The sequence below is a fragment of the Vidua chalybeata genome, chromosome 22 (assembly GCF_026979565.1).
Source record: "Vidua chalybeata isolate OUT-0048 chromosome 22, bVidCha1 merged haplotype, whole genome shotgun sequence".
In the NCBI taxonomy this organism is placed as follows: domain Eukaryota; kingdom Metazoa; phylum Chordata; class Aves; order Passeriformes; family Viduidae; genus Vidua; species Vidua chalybeata.
In genome coordinates, this window is record NC_071551.1 from 6,667,037 (window position 1) to 6,685,279 (window position 18,243).

An 18,243-nucleotide genomic window follows, 5' to 3' on the forward strand; every position below is an offset into this window, starting at 1 on the left:
CTCAAAGCCCATCCAGCGCCACCCCCCACCATGGGCAGGGACACCCTCCACTATCCCAGGCTGCTCCAAGCCTCCATGTCCAACCTGGCCTCGGGCAATTCCAGGGATGGGCAGCCACAGCTGGGCCAGGGGTTTGTATTAGATGCTATTTAAGGTCCCTCCCAACCCAAACCATTCCACGATTCACTGAAAACAGCCACAGCCAGGAAGCGGGAGGAGATCAACACGCTAACAACCGAGAAAACGATAGGACGGCCAGGAAAACGCCCCTTTGCCGCCTCCCTGCCGGAAATGGCGGCTGCCCTCACCTAAGATGGCGGCCGCGCCTTCCCGCCGCGCGGCGCAGTGACCGAACTTCCGCCTCCTCCCGCCTCCCTCCGCCCTGGCAGCGCCGGGTTCCGTGAGGGCCGTGAGGGCCGTGAGGGGCCGCGGGCGCTCAGCGGCGGCCGGGCCCGGGCTGAGCCTCCCCGCGGCCGTCGCGGCGCTCGGGGCAGCGTCCGCTCCCTGCCTCCGGGCTGCCGGTGAGTGCGGGCGGCTCCTCCCGCAGCCCCGCGGGGGTCGTGGCGAGTTCTGAGGGGCTCCGAGGGGTTCTGAGGGCCCTGAGTGCTCTGAGGGGTTCTGGGGGCTGTGAGAGATTCTGAGCGGCTGCGAGGGGTCCTGGGGGCTCTGGAGGGTTTTGGGGTTTCTGAGGGCTTTGAGAGGCTCTGGGGGGTCTGAGGGGTTTTGGGGTTTCTGAGGGCTTTGAGGGGCTCTGGGGGCTCTTAGGGTTTCTGGGAGCTCTGAGGGCTTTGAGGAGTTCTGGGGGCTTTGAGGGGTTTTGGGGTTTCTGAGGGCTTTAAGGGGCTCTGAGGGCTCTGAGGAGTTTTGGGGTTTCTGGGGGCTCTGAGGAGTTTTGGGGTTTCTGGGGGCTCTGAGGAGTTTTGGGGGCTCTGAGGAGTTTTGGGGTTTCTGGGGGCTCTGAGGAGTTTTGGGGGCTCTGAGGAGTTTTGGGGTTTCTGAGGGCTCTGAGGAGTTTTGGGGTGTTTGAGGGGCTCTGAGGAGTTTTGGGGTTTCTGGGGGCTCTGAGGAGTTTTGGGGTGTTTGAGGGGCTCTGAGGGGTTTTGGGGATTCTGGGGGCTCTGAGGAGTTTTGGGGTTTCTGAGGGCTCTGAGGAGTTTTGGGGTTTCTGGGGGCTCTGAGGAGTTTTGGGGATTCTGGGGGCTCTGAGGAGTTTTGGGGTTTCTGGGGGCTCTGAGGAGTTTTGGGGTTTCTGAGGGCTCTGAGGAGTTTTGGGGTGTTTGAGGGCTCTGAGGGGTTTTGGGGTGTTTGAGGGGCTCTGAGGAGTTTTGGGGTTTCTGGGGACTCTGAGGAGTTTTGGGGTTTCTGGGGGCTCTGAGGAGTTTTGGGGTGTTTGAGGGCTCTGAGGAGTTTTGGGGTTTCTGGGGGCTCTGAGGAGTTTTGGGGTGTTTGAGGGCTCTGAGGAGTTTTGGGGTGTTTGAGGGCTCTGAGGAGTTTTGGGGTTTCTGGGGGCTCTGAGGAGTTTTGGGGTGTTTGAGGGGCTCTGAGGGTTTGGGTTCCTTGGCGCGCTCTCTGTTGGATTTGGGATTATTTTTCCCTGGAATTGGACGGGATGATCCCTGTGGTCACTTCCAGGGCAGAATATTCGGATTTGATGGCTCTGGGACAGGATTTGGGATTATTTTTTCCTTGGAATGATTAATTTTATGTACATATATTTATACGTACATAAAAAGTTATGTCCATGTATTTATATGTATTTAACATAAATACATGTAAGTATGCATACATGTAATATATATGCATATATATAAATATATATTTGTAATATATAATATATTTTTTATTTATATCAATTTATATGTATATAAATATGTATTTAGATGTCTATAAATAAGTTATGTATCTATATTTATGTGTATAAGTTAAGCACATGTAATTATATGTGTATAAGTAAATTATTAATACTTTATATAGATTATTTTAATTTCTGTGTGTCCATTAATCACCTATTGCTTCAGTTTAAAATGGTTTTTTTCCTTTTTTCCTTTTAGATCCTTTAACCCACAGTGACCTTTTCCTTCAAAGTTTAACTTGGTTTTTCCTCTTCTTTTCCTTTTAAATCCTTTAACCCACATTGACCTTTTCCTTCAAAGTTTAATTTATTTTTCCTATTTCTTTCCTTTTAGATCCTTTAACCCACAGTGACATCTTACTTCAAAGTTTAACTTGTTTTTCTTATTTCTTTCCTTTCAGACCCTTTAACCCACAGTGACTTTTCCTTCCAGGTTTAACATTCTTTTTCCTCTTTTCCTTTCCGACCCTTTAACCCACAGTCACCTTTTCCTTCCAAGTTTAACATTTTTTTCCTCTTTTCCTTTCAGACCCTTTAACCCACAGTGACCTTTTCCTTCCAGGTTTAACTTGTTTTTTCCTCTTCTTTTCCTTTTAGACCCTTTAACTCACAGTCACCTTTTCCTTCAAATTTTATTTTTCCTCTTCTTTTCCTTTCAGACCCTTTAACCCACAATCACCTTTTCCTTCCAAGTTTATTTTTCCTTTTCCTTTCAGACCCTTTAACCCACAATCACTTTGTTCTTCCAAGTTTAACATTCTTTTTCCTCTTCTTTTCCTTTCAGACCCTTTAACCCACAATCACCTTTTCCTTCCAAGTTTAACTTGCTTTTTCCTCTTCTTTTCCTTTCAGGCCCTTTAACCCACAATCACCTTTTCCTTCCAGGTTTAACTTGTTTTTTCCTCTTGTTTTCCTTTCAGACCCTTTAACCCACAATCACCTTTTCCTTCCAAGTTTATTTTTCCTTTTCCTTTCAGGCCCTTTAACCCACACTGACCTTTTCTTTCCACATTTAACATTCTTTTTTCTCTTTTCCCTTCAGCCCACAACGCCTCCAACAAGGAGGAACAAGAAGAAACCCCATAACAACCCCACAGGACGATGCCAGGCCCGGCTGGCCCGTGCAGCCGGGGCTCTCTTTGCCTCTGGCTGCTGCTGCTGCTGCTGCTGGCGCCGCCCGCGCGTGCCCGGCCTGCCAACCACTCGCTGCTGAGGGAGAAGGGGGGCGAGGGCAGGGACGAGAAGGAGCTCGTGCCCCCCGACCACCTGAACGGCGTCAAGATGGAGCTGGACGGGCACCTGAACAGGGAGTTCCACCAGGAGGTGTTCCTGGGCAAGGAGCTCGAGCGCTTCGAGGAGGACTCGCAGCCCCGCAGGAACAGGAGGAAGCTCGTGGGGATTTTCGCCAAGTGAGTTGGGAAGGGTTGAAAAAAAAACCAAAAAAAAGCAAGAAATTACACAAAAAAAACCCCAAAAAACAAAAAAAAAAAAAAAAAACAAAAAAAAAGAAAAAGGGAATTTTGGTGGGTTTGAATTGGAAATATAACAAATGTTTAAAAATTAAATCAGTGGGGGAGGACTCGCAGCCCCGCAGGAACAGGAGGAAGCTCGTGGGGATTTTCGCCAAGTGAGTTGGGAAGGGTTAAAAAAAACCAAAAAAAAGCAAGAAATTACACCAAAAAAAACCCCAAAAAAACCTCCAGAATCCCCCCAAAAAACAATCAAACAAACAAACAAAAACCCAACAAAAACACAAACAAACAAAAAAACCAAAAAAGCAAAAAACCAAGTGAGTTTTGGTGGGTTTGAATTGGAAATATAACAAATGTTTAAAAATTAAATCAGTGGGGGAGGACTCGCAGCCCTGCAGGAACAGGAGGAAGCTCGTGGGGATTTTCTCCAAGTGAGTTGGGAAGGGTTAAAAAAAAACCAAAAAAAAGCAAGAAACCACACCAAAAAAACAAAAAAACCACCAAAAACAAACAAAAAAAAAAACCCAAAAAAACCCCAACCCCCCCCCAAAAAAGGCATTGGGAAGGGACGGGTTAAAAAAAAAACCAAGAAAAAGGAAAAAAACTCACAAAAGAAACCCAAAAAAAACCTCAAAAAACCACCAAAAAAAACCACACCCAAAAAACAAACAAACAGAAATACCCCAAAAACCCCCAAAATACACAAAAAAACAAAAAAAAAAAACCCAAAACCTAAAAAAAACCAACCCAAAACCTCCCCCCAAAAAACCCCAAAACAAAACAAAACAAACAAAAAAAAGAGCAAAAAAAACCCCAAAAACAAACAACCCCCCCCCAAAAACCCAAAAAAAAACCAAAAATCCCAACCCCCCAAAAAGCCCCAAAAACAAAACAAAAAAAAAAAAAAAAAACAGAAAACAAACAAAAAAAAAAAAAAAAAAACAAAAAAAAAAACCAAGAAAAAGGGAAGGGTTAAAAATTAAACAAAAAAAAAAAAAAACCAAACCAAACCAAAAAAAAACCCAAAAAAACTCCCCCCCCAAAAACCACCCCAAAATAAAAAAAAAACCAAAAAAAAAATCCCCCCCAAAAAAAAAAAACACCAAAAAAAAACCAAAAAAGCAAAAAAAAAAAGCAAAAAAAAGGGAATTTTGGAGGGTTTGAATTGGAAACATAACGAGTGTTTAAAAATTGGGAATTAAATCAGTTTAATTAAATCAGTTTAATTTTAATTGGGAATTCAATCAGTAAATTAGGGATTTTTCCAGTTCCAGATTGGGAATTTCAATGTTTCCAAAATGGGAAATTGGAAGGAATGTTTAAAACTTTGGGATTGAAATTCATGGATTCAAAATGGGGGATTTTAATGGTTCCAGATTGGAAATGTTAATGAATTTGAAAAATTGGGTTATTTTGGAATGTTTTCAAAATTGGGGATTTTGCTTCATATTTTCAAAATGTGGAATTTTCATAATTCAAAATTGGGGATTTGAATTCATGTTTAAAATTGGGGGGGTTTTAATATTTCCAAATTGAAAATTTTAATGAATTTTTTTTTTAATTTGAGGATTTTTTAATTCCTATTTAAAAATTGGGAATTTTAACATTTCAAAATTGGAAATTCTAATGATTTTTTTTAATTTGAGGATTTTAATTCCTATTTCAAAATTGGAAATTTGAATTTATGTTTTCAAAATGGGGACTTTTAGTTCCTATTTAAAAATTGGGAATTTAAACATTTCCAAATTGGGAATTTTAATGATTTTTTTTTTAATTTGAGGATTTTAATTCCTATTTAAAAATTGGGAATTTGAATTCACGTTCTCAAAATGAGGAATTTTAATTCCTATTTAAAAATTGGGAATTTGAATTCACGTTCTCACAATGGGGACTTTTAATTCCTATTTTAAAATTGGGAATTTTAGCATTTCAAAACTGGAAATTTGAATTCATGTTCACAAAATGAGGAATTTTAATTCCTATTTAAAAATTGGGAATTTAAATTTTTCAAAACTGGAAATTTGAATTCATGTTCACAAAATGAGGAATTTTAATTCCTATTTAAAAATTGGGAATTTAAATTTTTCAAAATTGGGAATTTGAATTCATGTTCACAAAATGAGGACTTTTATTTCCTATTTAAAAATTGGGAGTTTTAATCTTTCAAAATTACAACTTTTAGACAACAGAAAGAAAATATTTTCCATTAATTGCTTTTTTTTGAAGTTAATTAATTTCTTTACATGGTGGACAAATATTAATTTCATTTTAAGACATCCAAGCATTTTCTTTACTAAAATTCCCTTTTTTTTTTTTAAATTCCTTCAGCACTTTCAGACAGCAGGTGGCAGAGCCACCTTAATTTGCATTTTTTTAATTAAACACCTCCAATTAACACTTTCAGACTTGCCCTGAATAAAGAGAATTTCATTCAGCTCTTTCTTGAATTAATTATAAATAAATGCAAAAAGCATCTCCCTGCTGGGACCAGTCATTCTGAAACTCCCCAAATCTGCATTTTTCATTTTTTTTGGGGGTTGTTTGCTCTCTTTTTTCACATTTCCTTGACATTTCCAGGCAAATCACATCTTGAATAATTCGAGTTTCAATCAAAACAGCTCAGTGGTGGCAGCAGGTAAAGGGCAGAGGCCACGTGGGGCTTTTGGTTTGGCTTTTTTTCTTTCATTTTTGGGCTTTTTTATTGAAAAAGGGTGCGTGGGGGGTGCTTTAAATAGAATTGGCAATGGTAACAAAATAAAATCTGATTTAAATGATATTTTCAATTGCAAGGAGTGGTTTATGAGGTGCTTTAAATAGAATTGGCAATGGTAACAAAATAAAATCTGATTTTTAGTGATATTTTCAATTGCAAGGAGTGGTTTATGAAGTGCTTTAAATAGAATTTAAATGGTAACAAAATAAAATCTGATTTAAATGATATTTTGAATTGCAAGGAGTGATTTATGAGGTGCTTTAAATAGAATTTGAAATGGTAACAAAACAAAATCTGATTTAAATGATATTTTGAATTGCAAGGTGTGGTTTATGAAGTGCTTTAAATAGAATTTGAAATGGTAACAAAATAAAATCTGATTTTTAGTGATATTTTGAATTACAAGGAGTGGTTTATGAGGTGCTTTAAATAGAATTTGAAATGGTAACAAAATAAAATCTGATTTTTAGTGATATTTTGAATTGCAAGGAGTGATTTATGAAGTGCTTTAAATAGAATTGGAAATGGTAACAAAACAGAATTTGAAATGGCAGCAAAATAAAATCTGATTTTTAGGGATATTTTGAATTGTAATGAGTGGTTTATGAGGTGCTTTAAATAGAAATTTAAATGGCAGCAAAATAAAATCTGATTTTTAGTGATATTTTGAATTACAAGGTGTGATTTATGAGGAACTTTAAATAGAAATTTAACTGGTAACAAATAAAATCTGATTTTTAGGGATATTTTGAATTGTGAGGTGGAATTTATTACATGCTTTAAATAGAATTTGAAATGGTAGCAAAATAAAATCTGATTTTTAGTGATATTTTCAATTGCAAGGAGTGATTTATGAGGTGCTTTAAATAGAATTGGAAATGGTAACAATAAAATCTGATTTTTAGGGATATTTTGAATTGCAATGAGTGATTTATGACATACTTTAAATAGAATTTGAAATGGTAACAATAAAATCTGATTTTTAGGGATATTTTGAATTTACAAGGTGTGATTTATGAGGTACTTTAAATAGAAATTTAACTGGTAACAAAATAAAATCTGATTTTTAGGGATATTTTGAATTACAAGGAGTGGTTTATGAGATGCTTTAAATAGAATTGGCATGGTAACAAAATAAAATCTGATTTTTAGGGATATTTTCAGTTGCAAGGAGTGGTTTATGAGGTGCTTTAAATAGAATTGGAAATGGTAACAAAATAGAATTTGAAATGGTAACAAATAAAATCTGATTTTTAGTGATATTTTGAATTGCAAGGTGTGATTTATGAGGTGCTTTAAATAGAATTTGAAATGGTAGCAAAATAAAATCTGATTTTTAGGGATATTTTGAATTACAAGGTGTGATTTATGACATACTTTAAATAGAATTTGAAATGGTAACAATAAAATCTGATTTTTAGGGATATTTTGAATTTTTATTTAATGCTCAAACCCCTCAGAGTGGCAGAAAATTCGATTTCTTTTGGCTTTGGAGCTGTGAATTTTTCATTAATTTCTTAATGAAATCAGGCTTGATCGGATTGGATGTGGCTGGAAAATTGAATTGTGCAGCTCTGAACCCACAAATTCCCTGGGCAAAGCAGGAGGCAGGCAGGAAACCCCTGGGAACAAATGGATGTGCAGCCTTCAAATGTGCTGAAAAATAAAAATTCAATTACATTTTATAAAAAAAGGGGCTTGGAAAGGGAAATTTGAGAGAGAATTCAAGACCTGGAAGGAAATTTTTCCAATTCTGAACTTGGAGCGACCCAAAATTCCATCAGGGATGATTTAGTGGGGAAAATTCCCTCAAAATCATGATTTAATTCCTGAAAAAAAAAATTATTTCATTGAGTAATAACCTAAATCTTGCTAAATTTCATTAAATTAATGCAATTATTTACATTTCATTCTGAACTAAGGGCTGATCTGCCACTTATTTCTCACAGAAAAATCAAAAATATTCTTTTTTTTTGGTGAATTTCTGCTGAATAAAACCATTTAGAAACTAAAAACCGAGCAGATTTTTTTTTCCCTCCTGAACTGAAATCCTGTTTTTTTTTTTTTTGTTTTGTTTTTTTTTTTTTTTTTTTGTTGTTTTGTTTTTTGGTTTTTTTTTGTTTGTTTGGGGTTTTTTTTGGGTTTTTTTGTTTTTTTTTTGTTGGTTTTTTTTTTTTGTTTGTTTTTTTTTTTTTTTTTTTTTTGTTTTTTTTTTTTTTTGTTTTTTTTTTTTTTCCTCCCCAAGGGTGGATGTGAATAATGACAAAAAAATCAGTGCCAAGGAAATGCAACGTTGGATCATGGAGAAAACAGATGAGCATTTCCAGGAGGCCGTGGAGGAGAACAAAATGCATTTCAGAGCTGTGGATCCCGATGGCGACGGTAAAATCCGCTTTTTCCCCTCCAAAAAATTGATTTTTATGTCAATTTTGGCATCTTGAATTTATTGCTGGCATCGAATTGAAGTGGGGGGTGGCAAATTTGGGTTTTTGTGGGGAAGGATGTGCTGCAGGCAGGTTTTTGTTTCGTAAAGAAATGAGGAAAAAAATGAATAAATCGAATTTTTCACAACATTTTATGGTTAAATAAACCCCAAAAATGAATCAGGTGACAGCTTTGATGTTGTCATGCCTAAAATTCAGTTTGGGGTTGTGATGTTGGATTTAAAAAAAAAACCTTGAAAAAGTTGATTTGGAAAGAATTCAATCCAAAATTCAGCGTTTCAAGGTGAAATGTTCTCACTTGCAGGTCACGTTTCATGGGACGAATATAAAATTAAATTTTTGGCCAGCAAAGGCTTCAATGAAAAGGAAATTGCAGAGAAAATTAAAAACAACGAAGAGCTGAAAATAGATGAAGAGAGTAAGTGCAGAAGGGGGTTTTTTGTTCTTAAAACAAAAATAGAAACGGGAGGGAAATGTTTGGGTTGTTGTGCTTGAGGAGGAGTTAAAAAAGAAACCAAAAATTCTGCATTTTTCCATCGGAAATTTGCTGGGAAAATGAGATTTTTTTTTTTTTTTTTTTAGAGGAATCTTCTTGTTTTCATCCCTTAAAAAAAAAAAATCTGATTTTTTTCCGCCTAAAATTTGCTGTGGAAATTGAAATTTTGAAGAAGAATCTTCTTGTTTTCCTCCTTAATGGAACAAAAATTCTGCATTTTTTTCCATCTGAAATTTGCTGTGAAAATGAGATTTTTAAGAGGAATCTTCTTGTTTTTTCCTTAACTATTAATTAATGTTAAATAATTTAATATTTAATAATATTTATTTTCTTTAAATATTTAAATTTATTCTAAAATCCTCCCAAAAATTAAGTCAAAAGACAGAAATCCTTCATTCATCCTGACCAGAATCTGCCATGAAAATTGCAATTTTTAAGAGGAATCTCCTTCCAAAAAAATTTAAATTTCCTCTAAATTCCCCCCAAAAACTGATGCCAAAAAAGCACAAATCCCCCATTGCTCCTGCCATGAAAATTGCAATTTTTGAGGGGAATCTGCCATGAAAATTGCAATTTTAAAGAGGAATCTCCTTCCAAAAAAATTTAAATTTCCTCTAGATTCCCCGCAAAAACTGATGCCAAAAAAGCACAAATCCCCCATTGCTCCTGCCATGAAAATTGCAATTTTAAAGAGGAATCTGCTTTCAAAAAAAATTCAAATTTCCTCTAAATTCCCCCCAAAAACTGAAGTCAAAAAGCACAAATCCCCCATTGCTCCTGCCATGAAAATTGCAATTTTAAAGCAGAATTTTCCTTTTTTTTCCCCCCTAAAACCAACATTTCAATTTCCTGTAAAATCCCCCGTGCACCTTTCCCTTTCCCTGCAGGGATGAGTCATTTCCCAATTGCTTCGGTGACATTTTCCAGGGCTATAAAAAAACCCAACTGAAAAAAATGCAACAAAAAAGGAGCTGAGAAGGGGCAGGGAAATCACCTGGGGCTGATTCCAGGAACCTCCGAGCTGCTGAATCACTCAGTTCTGCACCTGAGCCCCAAAACCTTCTTTAGGAAAATCAAATTATTCATCCTCCACTTCCTCTGGGTTTTTTTCTTTTGTTTTGTTTTGTTTTTTTTTTTTCTCCTCCTCCAAGCTGTAAAAGTGATTTTTGGGTTTTTTTATTTTAAATCAAAAGCACCTTGGGGGTGTGGAGTTCAAGGTAGTTTCTGTAGAAATTTGGATTTCAGGTTAAGATTTTGTTTGAATTAATTGGATGGGATGAAATGGAGGAATTAATTCCATGGGATTTTGGTGCTAATTTTGGTGTTCATACACCTCTAATTTAACTTTTCTTGCAGCAAAAATATGGAATATGTGATAAATAAATATCTGTAGGGTTTAGGCTTTAAAAATGTCATTGATTAAACAACTGAGAGCTTGAAATGAAGGGGTTGTGACAAATTAAATCCTAAAAACAGATTGTGACAAAGTATTAAAAATGGATTGGGACAACTGAAATCCTAAAAATGGATTGTGATCATTGAAGTCTTAAAAATGGAGTGTGAGAATTCAAATCCTAAAAAATGGATTGGGACAATTCAGATCCTACACGTGGAATGGGACAGCTGAAATCCTAAACATTGAATTGGGACAATTGAAATCCTAAACATGGATTGGGACAGCTGAAATTCCTAAAATTGGTTGTGCCAAATCCTAGAAATGGATGGGGGCAATTCCAAAATTTGGGATGAACTGAAATCCTACAAAGGGATTGTGCCAAATCCCAAAAACGGATGGGGGCAATTGCAGCATTTGGGATGAATTGTGCCAAATCCTAAAGATGGATGGGGGCAATTCCAAGATTTGGGATGAATTGTGCCAAATCCTAAAGATGGATGGGGGCAAATCCAGAATTGGGGATGAACTGAAAATCCCACAAAGCCATTGTTCCAAATCCTAAAGATGGATGGGGGCAGTGCCAGAACTGGGGATGAATTGTGCCAAATCCTACAAACGGATGGGGGCAGTTCCAGAATTTAGAATTAATCGTGCCAAATCCTAAAGATGGAAGGGGGCAATTCCAAGATTTGGGATGAACTGAAAATCCCACAAAGCCATTGTTCCAAACCCTAAAGATGGATGGGGGCAATGCCAGAATTGGGGACGAATTGTACCAAATCCTACAAACGGATGGGGGCAGTTGCAGCATTTGGCATGTGCCAAATCCTAAAGATGGATGGGGGCAAATCCAGAATTGGGGATGAATTGTGCCAAACCCTAAAGATGGATAGGGGCAAATCCAGAATTGGGGATGAATTGTGCCAAACCCTAAAGATGGACGGGGGCAAATCCAGAATTGGGGACGAATTGTACCAAATCCTACAAACGGATGGGGGCAATTGCAGCATTTGGGATGTGCCAAATCCCAAAAATGGATGGAGGCAGTTCCAGAATTTAGAATGAATTGTGCCAAATCCTAAAAACTGATGGGGGTAATTCCAATCTGTGGGATGAGCTGCCAGCCCAAACTGCAGCCTGTGGGATGAGCTGCAGTCCCAAACTGCAGCCTGTGGGATGAGCTGCAGTCCCAAACTGCAGCCTGTGGGATGAGCTGCAATCCCAAACTGCAGCCTGTGGGATGAGCTGCAATCCCAAACTGCAGGCTGTGGGATGAGCTGCCAGCCCAAACTGCAGGCTGTGGGATGAGCTGCAATCCCAAACTGCAGCCTGTGGGATGAGCTGCAGCCCAGCTGCGCGGGTGCCGTTGCAGCGCAGGAAGTGCTGGACAACCTGAAGGATCGCTGGTACCAGGCGGACAATCCCCCCCCGGACCTGCTGCTGAGCGAGCAGGAGTTCCTGTCCTTCCTGCACCCCGAGCACAGCCGCGGCATGCTGCACTTCATGGTGCAGGAGATCATCCGGGACTTGGGTAAGCCGGGATCTCCTGGGAATTGTGTTCATTAATTCCCGTTTTTATTTGGATATTTGTGGCTGCTGCACTTCATGGTGCAGGAGATCATCCGGGACTTGGGTAAGCCAGGATTTCCTGGGAATTGTGTTCATTAATTCCCGTTTTTATTTGGATATTTGTGGCTGCTGCACTTCATGGTGCAGGAGATCATCTGGGACTTGGGTAAGCCGGGATCTCCTGGGAATTGTGTTCATTAATTCCATGGATTCCTGTTTTTATTTGGATATTTGTGGCTGCTGCACTTCATGGTGCAGGAGATCATCCGGGACTTGGGTAAGCCGGGATTTCCTGGGAATTGTGTTCATTAATTCCCTTTTTTTATGTGGATTTTGGGATGGAATAGTCAGGTGGAGTTCCATGGATTCCCATTGTATCCGTGGATTCCCGTTTTTATTTGGATATTTGTGGCTGCTGCACTTCATGGTGCAGGAGATCATCCGGGATTTGGCTAAGCCGGGATCTCCTGGGAATTGTGTTCATTAATTCCCGTTTTTATTTGGATATTTGTGGCTGCTGCATTTCATGGTGCAGGAGATCATCAGGGATTTGGCTAAGCCGGGATTTCCTGGGAATTGTGTCCATGGATTCCCATTTTCCTGTGGATTTTGGGAGGGGTTTTCACAGAATAGTCGGGTGGAGTTCCATGCATTCCCACTGTATCCATGCATTCCCATTTTATGTGGATATTTGCACAGCCACGGCTGCCGCACTTCATGGTGCAGGAGATCATCAGGGATTTAGGTAAACTGGGATTTCCTGGGAATTTTATCCATGGATTCCATGGATTCCCATTTTTCTGTGCATTTTGGGAGGGTTTGTTTTTTTCTCAGATCAGTAGGAAATTCCTATTTTTATGGGAATTAAACAAACCTATTTTAATTCCTTGTACTTTTTTATGGGAATTAAGTGAATCTATTTTAATTTCTTGCACAGTCCAGGAGGAAATTCCCATTTTCACCACAATCCAATGAATCTATTTTAATTTTTTGCACCGGCCAGGAGGAAATTCCCATTTTTATGGGAATTAAGTGAATACATTTTAATTTTCTGCACCGACCAGGAGGAAATTCCCATTTTTATGGGAATTAAGTGAATACATTTTAATTTTCTGCACCGGCCAGGAGGAAATTCCCATTTTTATGGGAATTAAGTGAATATATTTTAATTTTCTGCACCGACCAGGAGGAAATTCCCATTTTTATGGGAATTAAGTGAATATATTTTAATTTTCTGCACCGGCCAGGAGGAAATTCCCATTTTTATGGGAATTAAGTGAATATATTTTAATTTTCTGCACCGACCAGGAGGAAATTCCCATTTTTATGGGAATTAAGTGAATACATTTTAATTTTCTGCACCGGCCAGGAGGGAATTCCCATTCTCACCACAATCCACTGCCTGTTGAAATGCCTGCTGGCGCCCCGAAGGCGGTGCCAGCCCTAACGGGCCCTGTTCCTCGCAGATCAGGACGGGGACAAGAAGCTGACGCTGCCGGAGTTCATCTCGCTGCCCGTGGGCACCGTGGAGAACCAGCAGGCCCAGGACATCGACGACGACTGGGTGAGGGACAGGAGGAAGGAGTTCCAGGAGGTCATCGACGCCAACCGCGACGGCATCGTCACCATGGAGGAGCTGGAGGTGAATGCGCGTCCTCCTCCAGCCAGCGCTTCCAAAAAGCAGCTTTGGAAACAGCAACAATTCACTTGCACATCCATTTGTAGTAAAAAAAATTGAGTATTTTAAATTTCATTTCATTTAAATTACTGCTTTAAAAACATCAAAAATTCGCTTACAGATTGATTTTTAGTTTAAAAAATGGAATATTTTAAATTTCATTTTAGTTTCGTTTAAAATATGGCTTTAAAAACGTAAAAAATTCACTTACAGATTGGTTTTTAGTTTAAAAATTTGAATAGTTTAAATTTCATTTTCATTTCTTTTCAAATACAGCTTTAAAAACGTCCAAAATTCACTTACAGATTGATTTTTAGTTTAAAAAATTGAATATTTTAAATTTCATTTTCATTTCATTTCAAATACAGCTTTAAAAACGTCCAAAATTCACTTACAGATCCATTTGTATTAAAAAAATATGGAATGTTTTTAATTTCATTTTCATTTCGTTTAAAATACAGCTTTAAAAACATCCAAAATTCACTTACAGATTGATTTTTAGTTTAAAAAATGGAATGTTTTAAATTTCCTTTTCATTTAGTTTAAAATACGGCTTTAAAAACATCAAAAATTCACTTACAGATCCATTTTTATTAAAAAAAATGGAATATTTTAAATTTAATTTTAATTTCGTTTAAAATGCAGCTTTAAAAACGTCCAAAATTCACTTACAGATCGATTTTTAGTTTAAAAAATTGAATAGTTTAAATTTCATTTTCATTTCATTTAAAATGCAGCTTTAAAAGCATCCAAAATTCACTTACAGATCGATTTTTATTTTAAAAAATGGAATATTATAAATTAATTTTAATTTCACGTTAATTTCATTTAAAATGCAGCTTTAAAAGCCTCAAAAATTCAGTTCCAGCTCATTTTTTCACAAGTATTTAATTTTAAAATGGAGTATTTTGATTTAATTTTAATTTTGTTTTAATTTCATGGTTTTTGCATTTTAAAATAGTTTGTGGGAACAGCCAAGAAAGCAGGAAAAATGAGAGAATTTATGTCCTGCAAATTAATTTTTAACTGAAATTTGATCCTGAGTTCAATTTGAAACCCAAATTCCACAAATATTCCTTGGAAGGATCTAAGAAAAATCAGGATTTCTGTCACAACAGCACAGAAATGAGAACAATGAGAGAATTTAAATCCTGAAATTTGATATTTCCTCATTTTTAACTGGAATTTGATCCTGAATTTGTGGAATTTGCAGCCCAAATTCCACCAATATTTGATCCTGAATTTGCAGCCCAAATTCCACAAATATTTGATCCTGAGTTTGTGGAATTTACACCCAAGTTCCACATATATTTTGCAGCCCAAATTCCACAAATATTTTGCAGCCCAAATTCCACCAATATTTGATCCTGAATTTGTGGAATTTACACCCAAATTCCACAAATATTTTGCAGCCCAAATTCTGCAAGTATTTAATCCTGAATTTGTGGAATTTGCAGCCCACAGTCCACAAATATTTGATCCTGAGTTTGTGGAATTTACACCCAAGTTCCACAAATATTTTGCAGCCCAAATTCCACCAATATTTGATCCTGAGTTTGTGGAATTTGCAGCCCAAATCCCACCAATATTTGATCCTGAGTTTGTGGAATTTGCAGCCCAAATCCCACAGATATTTCAGTGGAACGAGCCGTAAAAAATCCGCCTTCCTTCGGGAACGGCCGACAAAGCGGGAAAAAGCCACCCTTAAACCCTCCTCAGGGAGCTTCCCTGCTGGGACTGGAGCGGGATTTCCGGGAGCACGCGCAGGGCTGGGCTCAGGCCGTTCTCCCGTGGGTTTTTCAGGAATACATGGATCCCATGAACGAGCACAACGCGCTGAACGAGGCGCGGCAGATGATCGCCGTGGCCGACGAGAACCAGAACCACCACCTGGAGCTGGACGAGATCCTCAAGTACAGCGAGTATTTCACCGGCAGCAAACTCATGGATTACGCCCGCAACGTCCACGAGGAATTCTGAGCTCCCTCCCCTCTTCCAGAACTTTCTGTTCCGCTCCCAACCCCCCCAGGAAAAAATAAAAGTCCTAAGGAAAAAGGATTCGGCCGAGCGGCGGGAATCGGTCCTGGCGGATTCCCGGATTTCCGTCCGTCCCTGCGCTCTGCGGCTCCTTGGAGAGGTTTTTCCGTGCTGGGAAAAGTGGGAATTCCTGGATTCAGGTATTTTCCTCCTCCTCGGGTTTGGGGTTGAAGGCAGCTGGAATTCTGCCTGGGGAGGGTCCTGGAATATTCCCTGGTTTCCTTCAGCTGCTCGTGCAGGGGATCCCAAATAAAGGTTGGATTTTGGGGAATTTTGGTGGTTCCAAGGAATGTTTGTCCTCTACACCCAGTTCCATTTGAGAAATTCCTTAAATTTAGAGAAATTCCTTAAATTTATTTATTCCCTTGTTGTCCTCACAGCTGCTCGTGCAGGGGATCCCAAATAAAGGTTGGTTTTTGGGAATTTTGGGTGTTTGTCCTTCACACAGAATTCCATTTGAGAAATTCCTTAAATTTAGAGAAATTCCTTAAATTTATTTATTCCGTGGTTTCCTTCAGCTGCTCGTGCAGGGGATCCCAAATAAAACTTGGATTTTGGGTGTTTGTCCTTCACACCCAACTGCATTTGAGAAATCCCTTAAATTAATTTATTCCCTTGTTGCCCTCACAGCTGCTCAGGCAGGGAATCCCAAATAAAACTTGGATTTTGGGAATTTTGGGTGTTTGTCCTTCACACCCAATTCCATTTGAGAAATTCCTTAAATTAATTTATTCCCTTGTTGCCCTCACAGCCGCTGTTGCAGGGAATCCCAAATAGAATTTGGATTTGGGGAATTTTGGTGGTTCCAAGGAATGTTTGACCTTCTGGGAATATCCACACTCAATTCCTTAAATTTTTCTCAACTTCCAGAAGAGTTGTTGGGAATTTAATGGAATTTTTTCAGGGAGCTGTGGGGAAGCATTTATTTGAAATGTTACATAAAAACTCTTTGGAATTAAATTAATAAAATAACATTAATTAAAATTAAATTAATATAAAAGTACTTTTTTTTTGTTGACATCTGCACTGTCAGTGGGAGATTTTGGCTTTATAAAATCAGATTTTGGTCAAAAATCAAACAACTGGGAAGTATTTTTTTGAATTTAAGCTGTTGGACAGAGCAGTGGGAATTCCCATGGAGTTTGATGGCTGCTTAATTAAAATTCACTGCTAAAATTAATGAGCTCTGTGCTAATTAATGCTGTTAATGAGCTGCTGCTGATGATATGGGGGGAATTCCAGGCTTTGGGTGAGCTCTGAAAGCATCTCTGTCCCAGATAAAATTGATTTTTCCTCTGCTTCCATCTTTCCTGGGAAAAACCCCTCTTTGGGAAAGAATTCCTGAAATTAATGAGATGTTCTATTTGATTAAATTTATTCTTAATATAATGTAAATACAGGAATTGCTATCCCTCTTTCCCTTTTCCTGCTTTATTTGATGTTTTTATTAAATTCCTTGGATAAAAGGTTTTATATACTTTTGTTTGTTTGTTTTCCATTAAATATTTCTCTCCATGCTTTGGAAATTCTGCTGCTTTTAAAGTTTGGCGGGGGGCGGGGGGGGGGGGAATAAGAGGAATAAATTCCATGGATAATCTCCAATAAAATGAGTTTAAACCCAAAAATTCCAGTAAAATCAGCTGATAATTGTAATTTATCTATGAAGAGATTTTGCCAACACCATCCTAATTTAATTTTGGGACAACATGAGCGTGGAATCTCTTAATTCCCAGTATTTTCTAGTCGGTGAAGGTAAAGCTGGATTCCAGGCAGCTGGAACAGCTAAAATTGAGATCCTGGATCCAATTCTAATAGGCTGGAAAACGAAATTCCCTTAATTCCCACTATTCTGTGGATTCAGTGATGCCACGGAGCTCTCCTAGAACTTCATTGAGTTCCTGGCTCCAACTCCGGCAGTCTGGAAAACAAAATTCCCGAATTCCGCCTCAGCCAGGGCATTCCCTCAGCGCTCCTCCCTTCCTCCATCCCCGCTTTTCCAGCCATTCCCATCGGGATTCCCCTCCCTTGAGGGCTCCTTTTACCTCTTAAACCCTTTTTCAAACTCAGCATTTCCTTTTCCTGCCGAAAAACCCCAAACCGGGAGCGGGAAGGGGCGTGGAGAAAAGCGGGAATTTCCCTCAAATGTCCCCGCCCGGAGCCGTTCCTGCGCTCGGGGCTGTCACAGCGCCCTGAGGGAAACGGAGCCGTGAGGGGAAAGGCGCCGTGAGGGGAAAAGGATTCGTGAGGGGAAAGGCGGCGGGAGGGGAAAAGCTCCGTGAGGGGAAAGGCGGCGTGAGGGGACAGTGTCGTGAGGGGACAGTGTCGTGAGGGGAAAGGAGCCGTGAGGGGAAAGGCGGCGTGAGGGGAAAGGCGCCGTGAGGGGACAGTGTCGTGAGGGGAAAGGCTCCGTGAGGGGAAAGGCTCCGTGAGGGGACAGTGTCGTGAGGGGAAAGGCGGCGTGAGGGGAAAGGCTCCGTGAGGGGACAGTGTCGTGAGGGGAAAGGCGGCGTGAGGGGAAAGGCTCCGTGAGGGGAAAGGCTCCGTGAGGGGTCGGTGCTGTGAAGGGAACGGCGCTGTGAGGGGACA

At 39.3% G+C, this 18,243-nt stretch overlaps 1 protein-coding gene across 2 annotated transcripts; it reads left to right on the forward strand.

Annotated features, from left to right (window-relative positions):
* The first annotated feature begins 226 nt into the window (after positions 1–226).
* Positions 227–17,134, forward strand: SDF4 (stromal cell derived factor 4). Of its 2 annotated transcripts, none has more exons than XM_053962816.1 (7): positions 227–521; positions 2,895–3,261; positions 8,283–8,419; positions 8,786–8,899; positions 11,746–11,904; positions 13,414–13,584; positions 15,424–17,134. In XM_053962816.1, the coding sequence occupies exons 2-7, from the start codon at positions 2,954–2,956 to the stop codon at positions 15,657–15,659; spliced, it is 1,125 nt and encodes a 374-aa protein (XP_053818791.1). In that variant the 5' UTR covers positions 227–521; positions 2,895–2,953; the 3' UTR covers positions 15,660–17,134. The 2 variants fall into 2 exon arrangements, with proteins under 2 accessions (XP_053818791.1, XP_053818792.1); XM_053962817.1 differs by having other exon boundaries at positions 231–521; positions 13,409–13,584.
* Positions 17,135–18,243: the final 1,109 nt, after the last annotated feature.

Coding starts and splice junctions, on each gene's coding strand:
- SDF4 (XM_053962816.1), top strand. CDS start 2,954: ATGCCAGGCCCGGCTGGCCCGTGCAGCCGGGGCTCTCTTTGCCTCTGG. Junction 8,420..8,785: donor TGTGGATCCCGATGGCGACG/GTAAAATCCGCT, acceptor TCTCACTTGCAG/GTCACGTTTCATGGGACGAA. Junction 8,900..11,745: donor GCTGAAAATAGATGAAGAGA/GTAAGTGCAGAA, acceptor GTGCCGTTGCAG/CGCAGGAAGTGCTGGACAAC.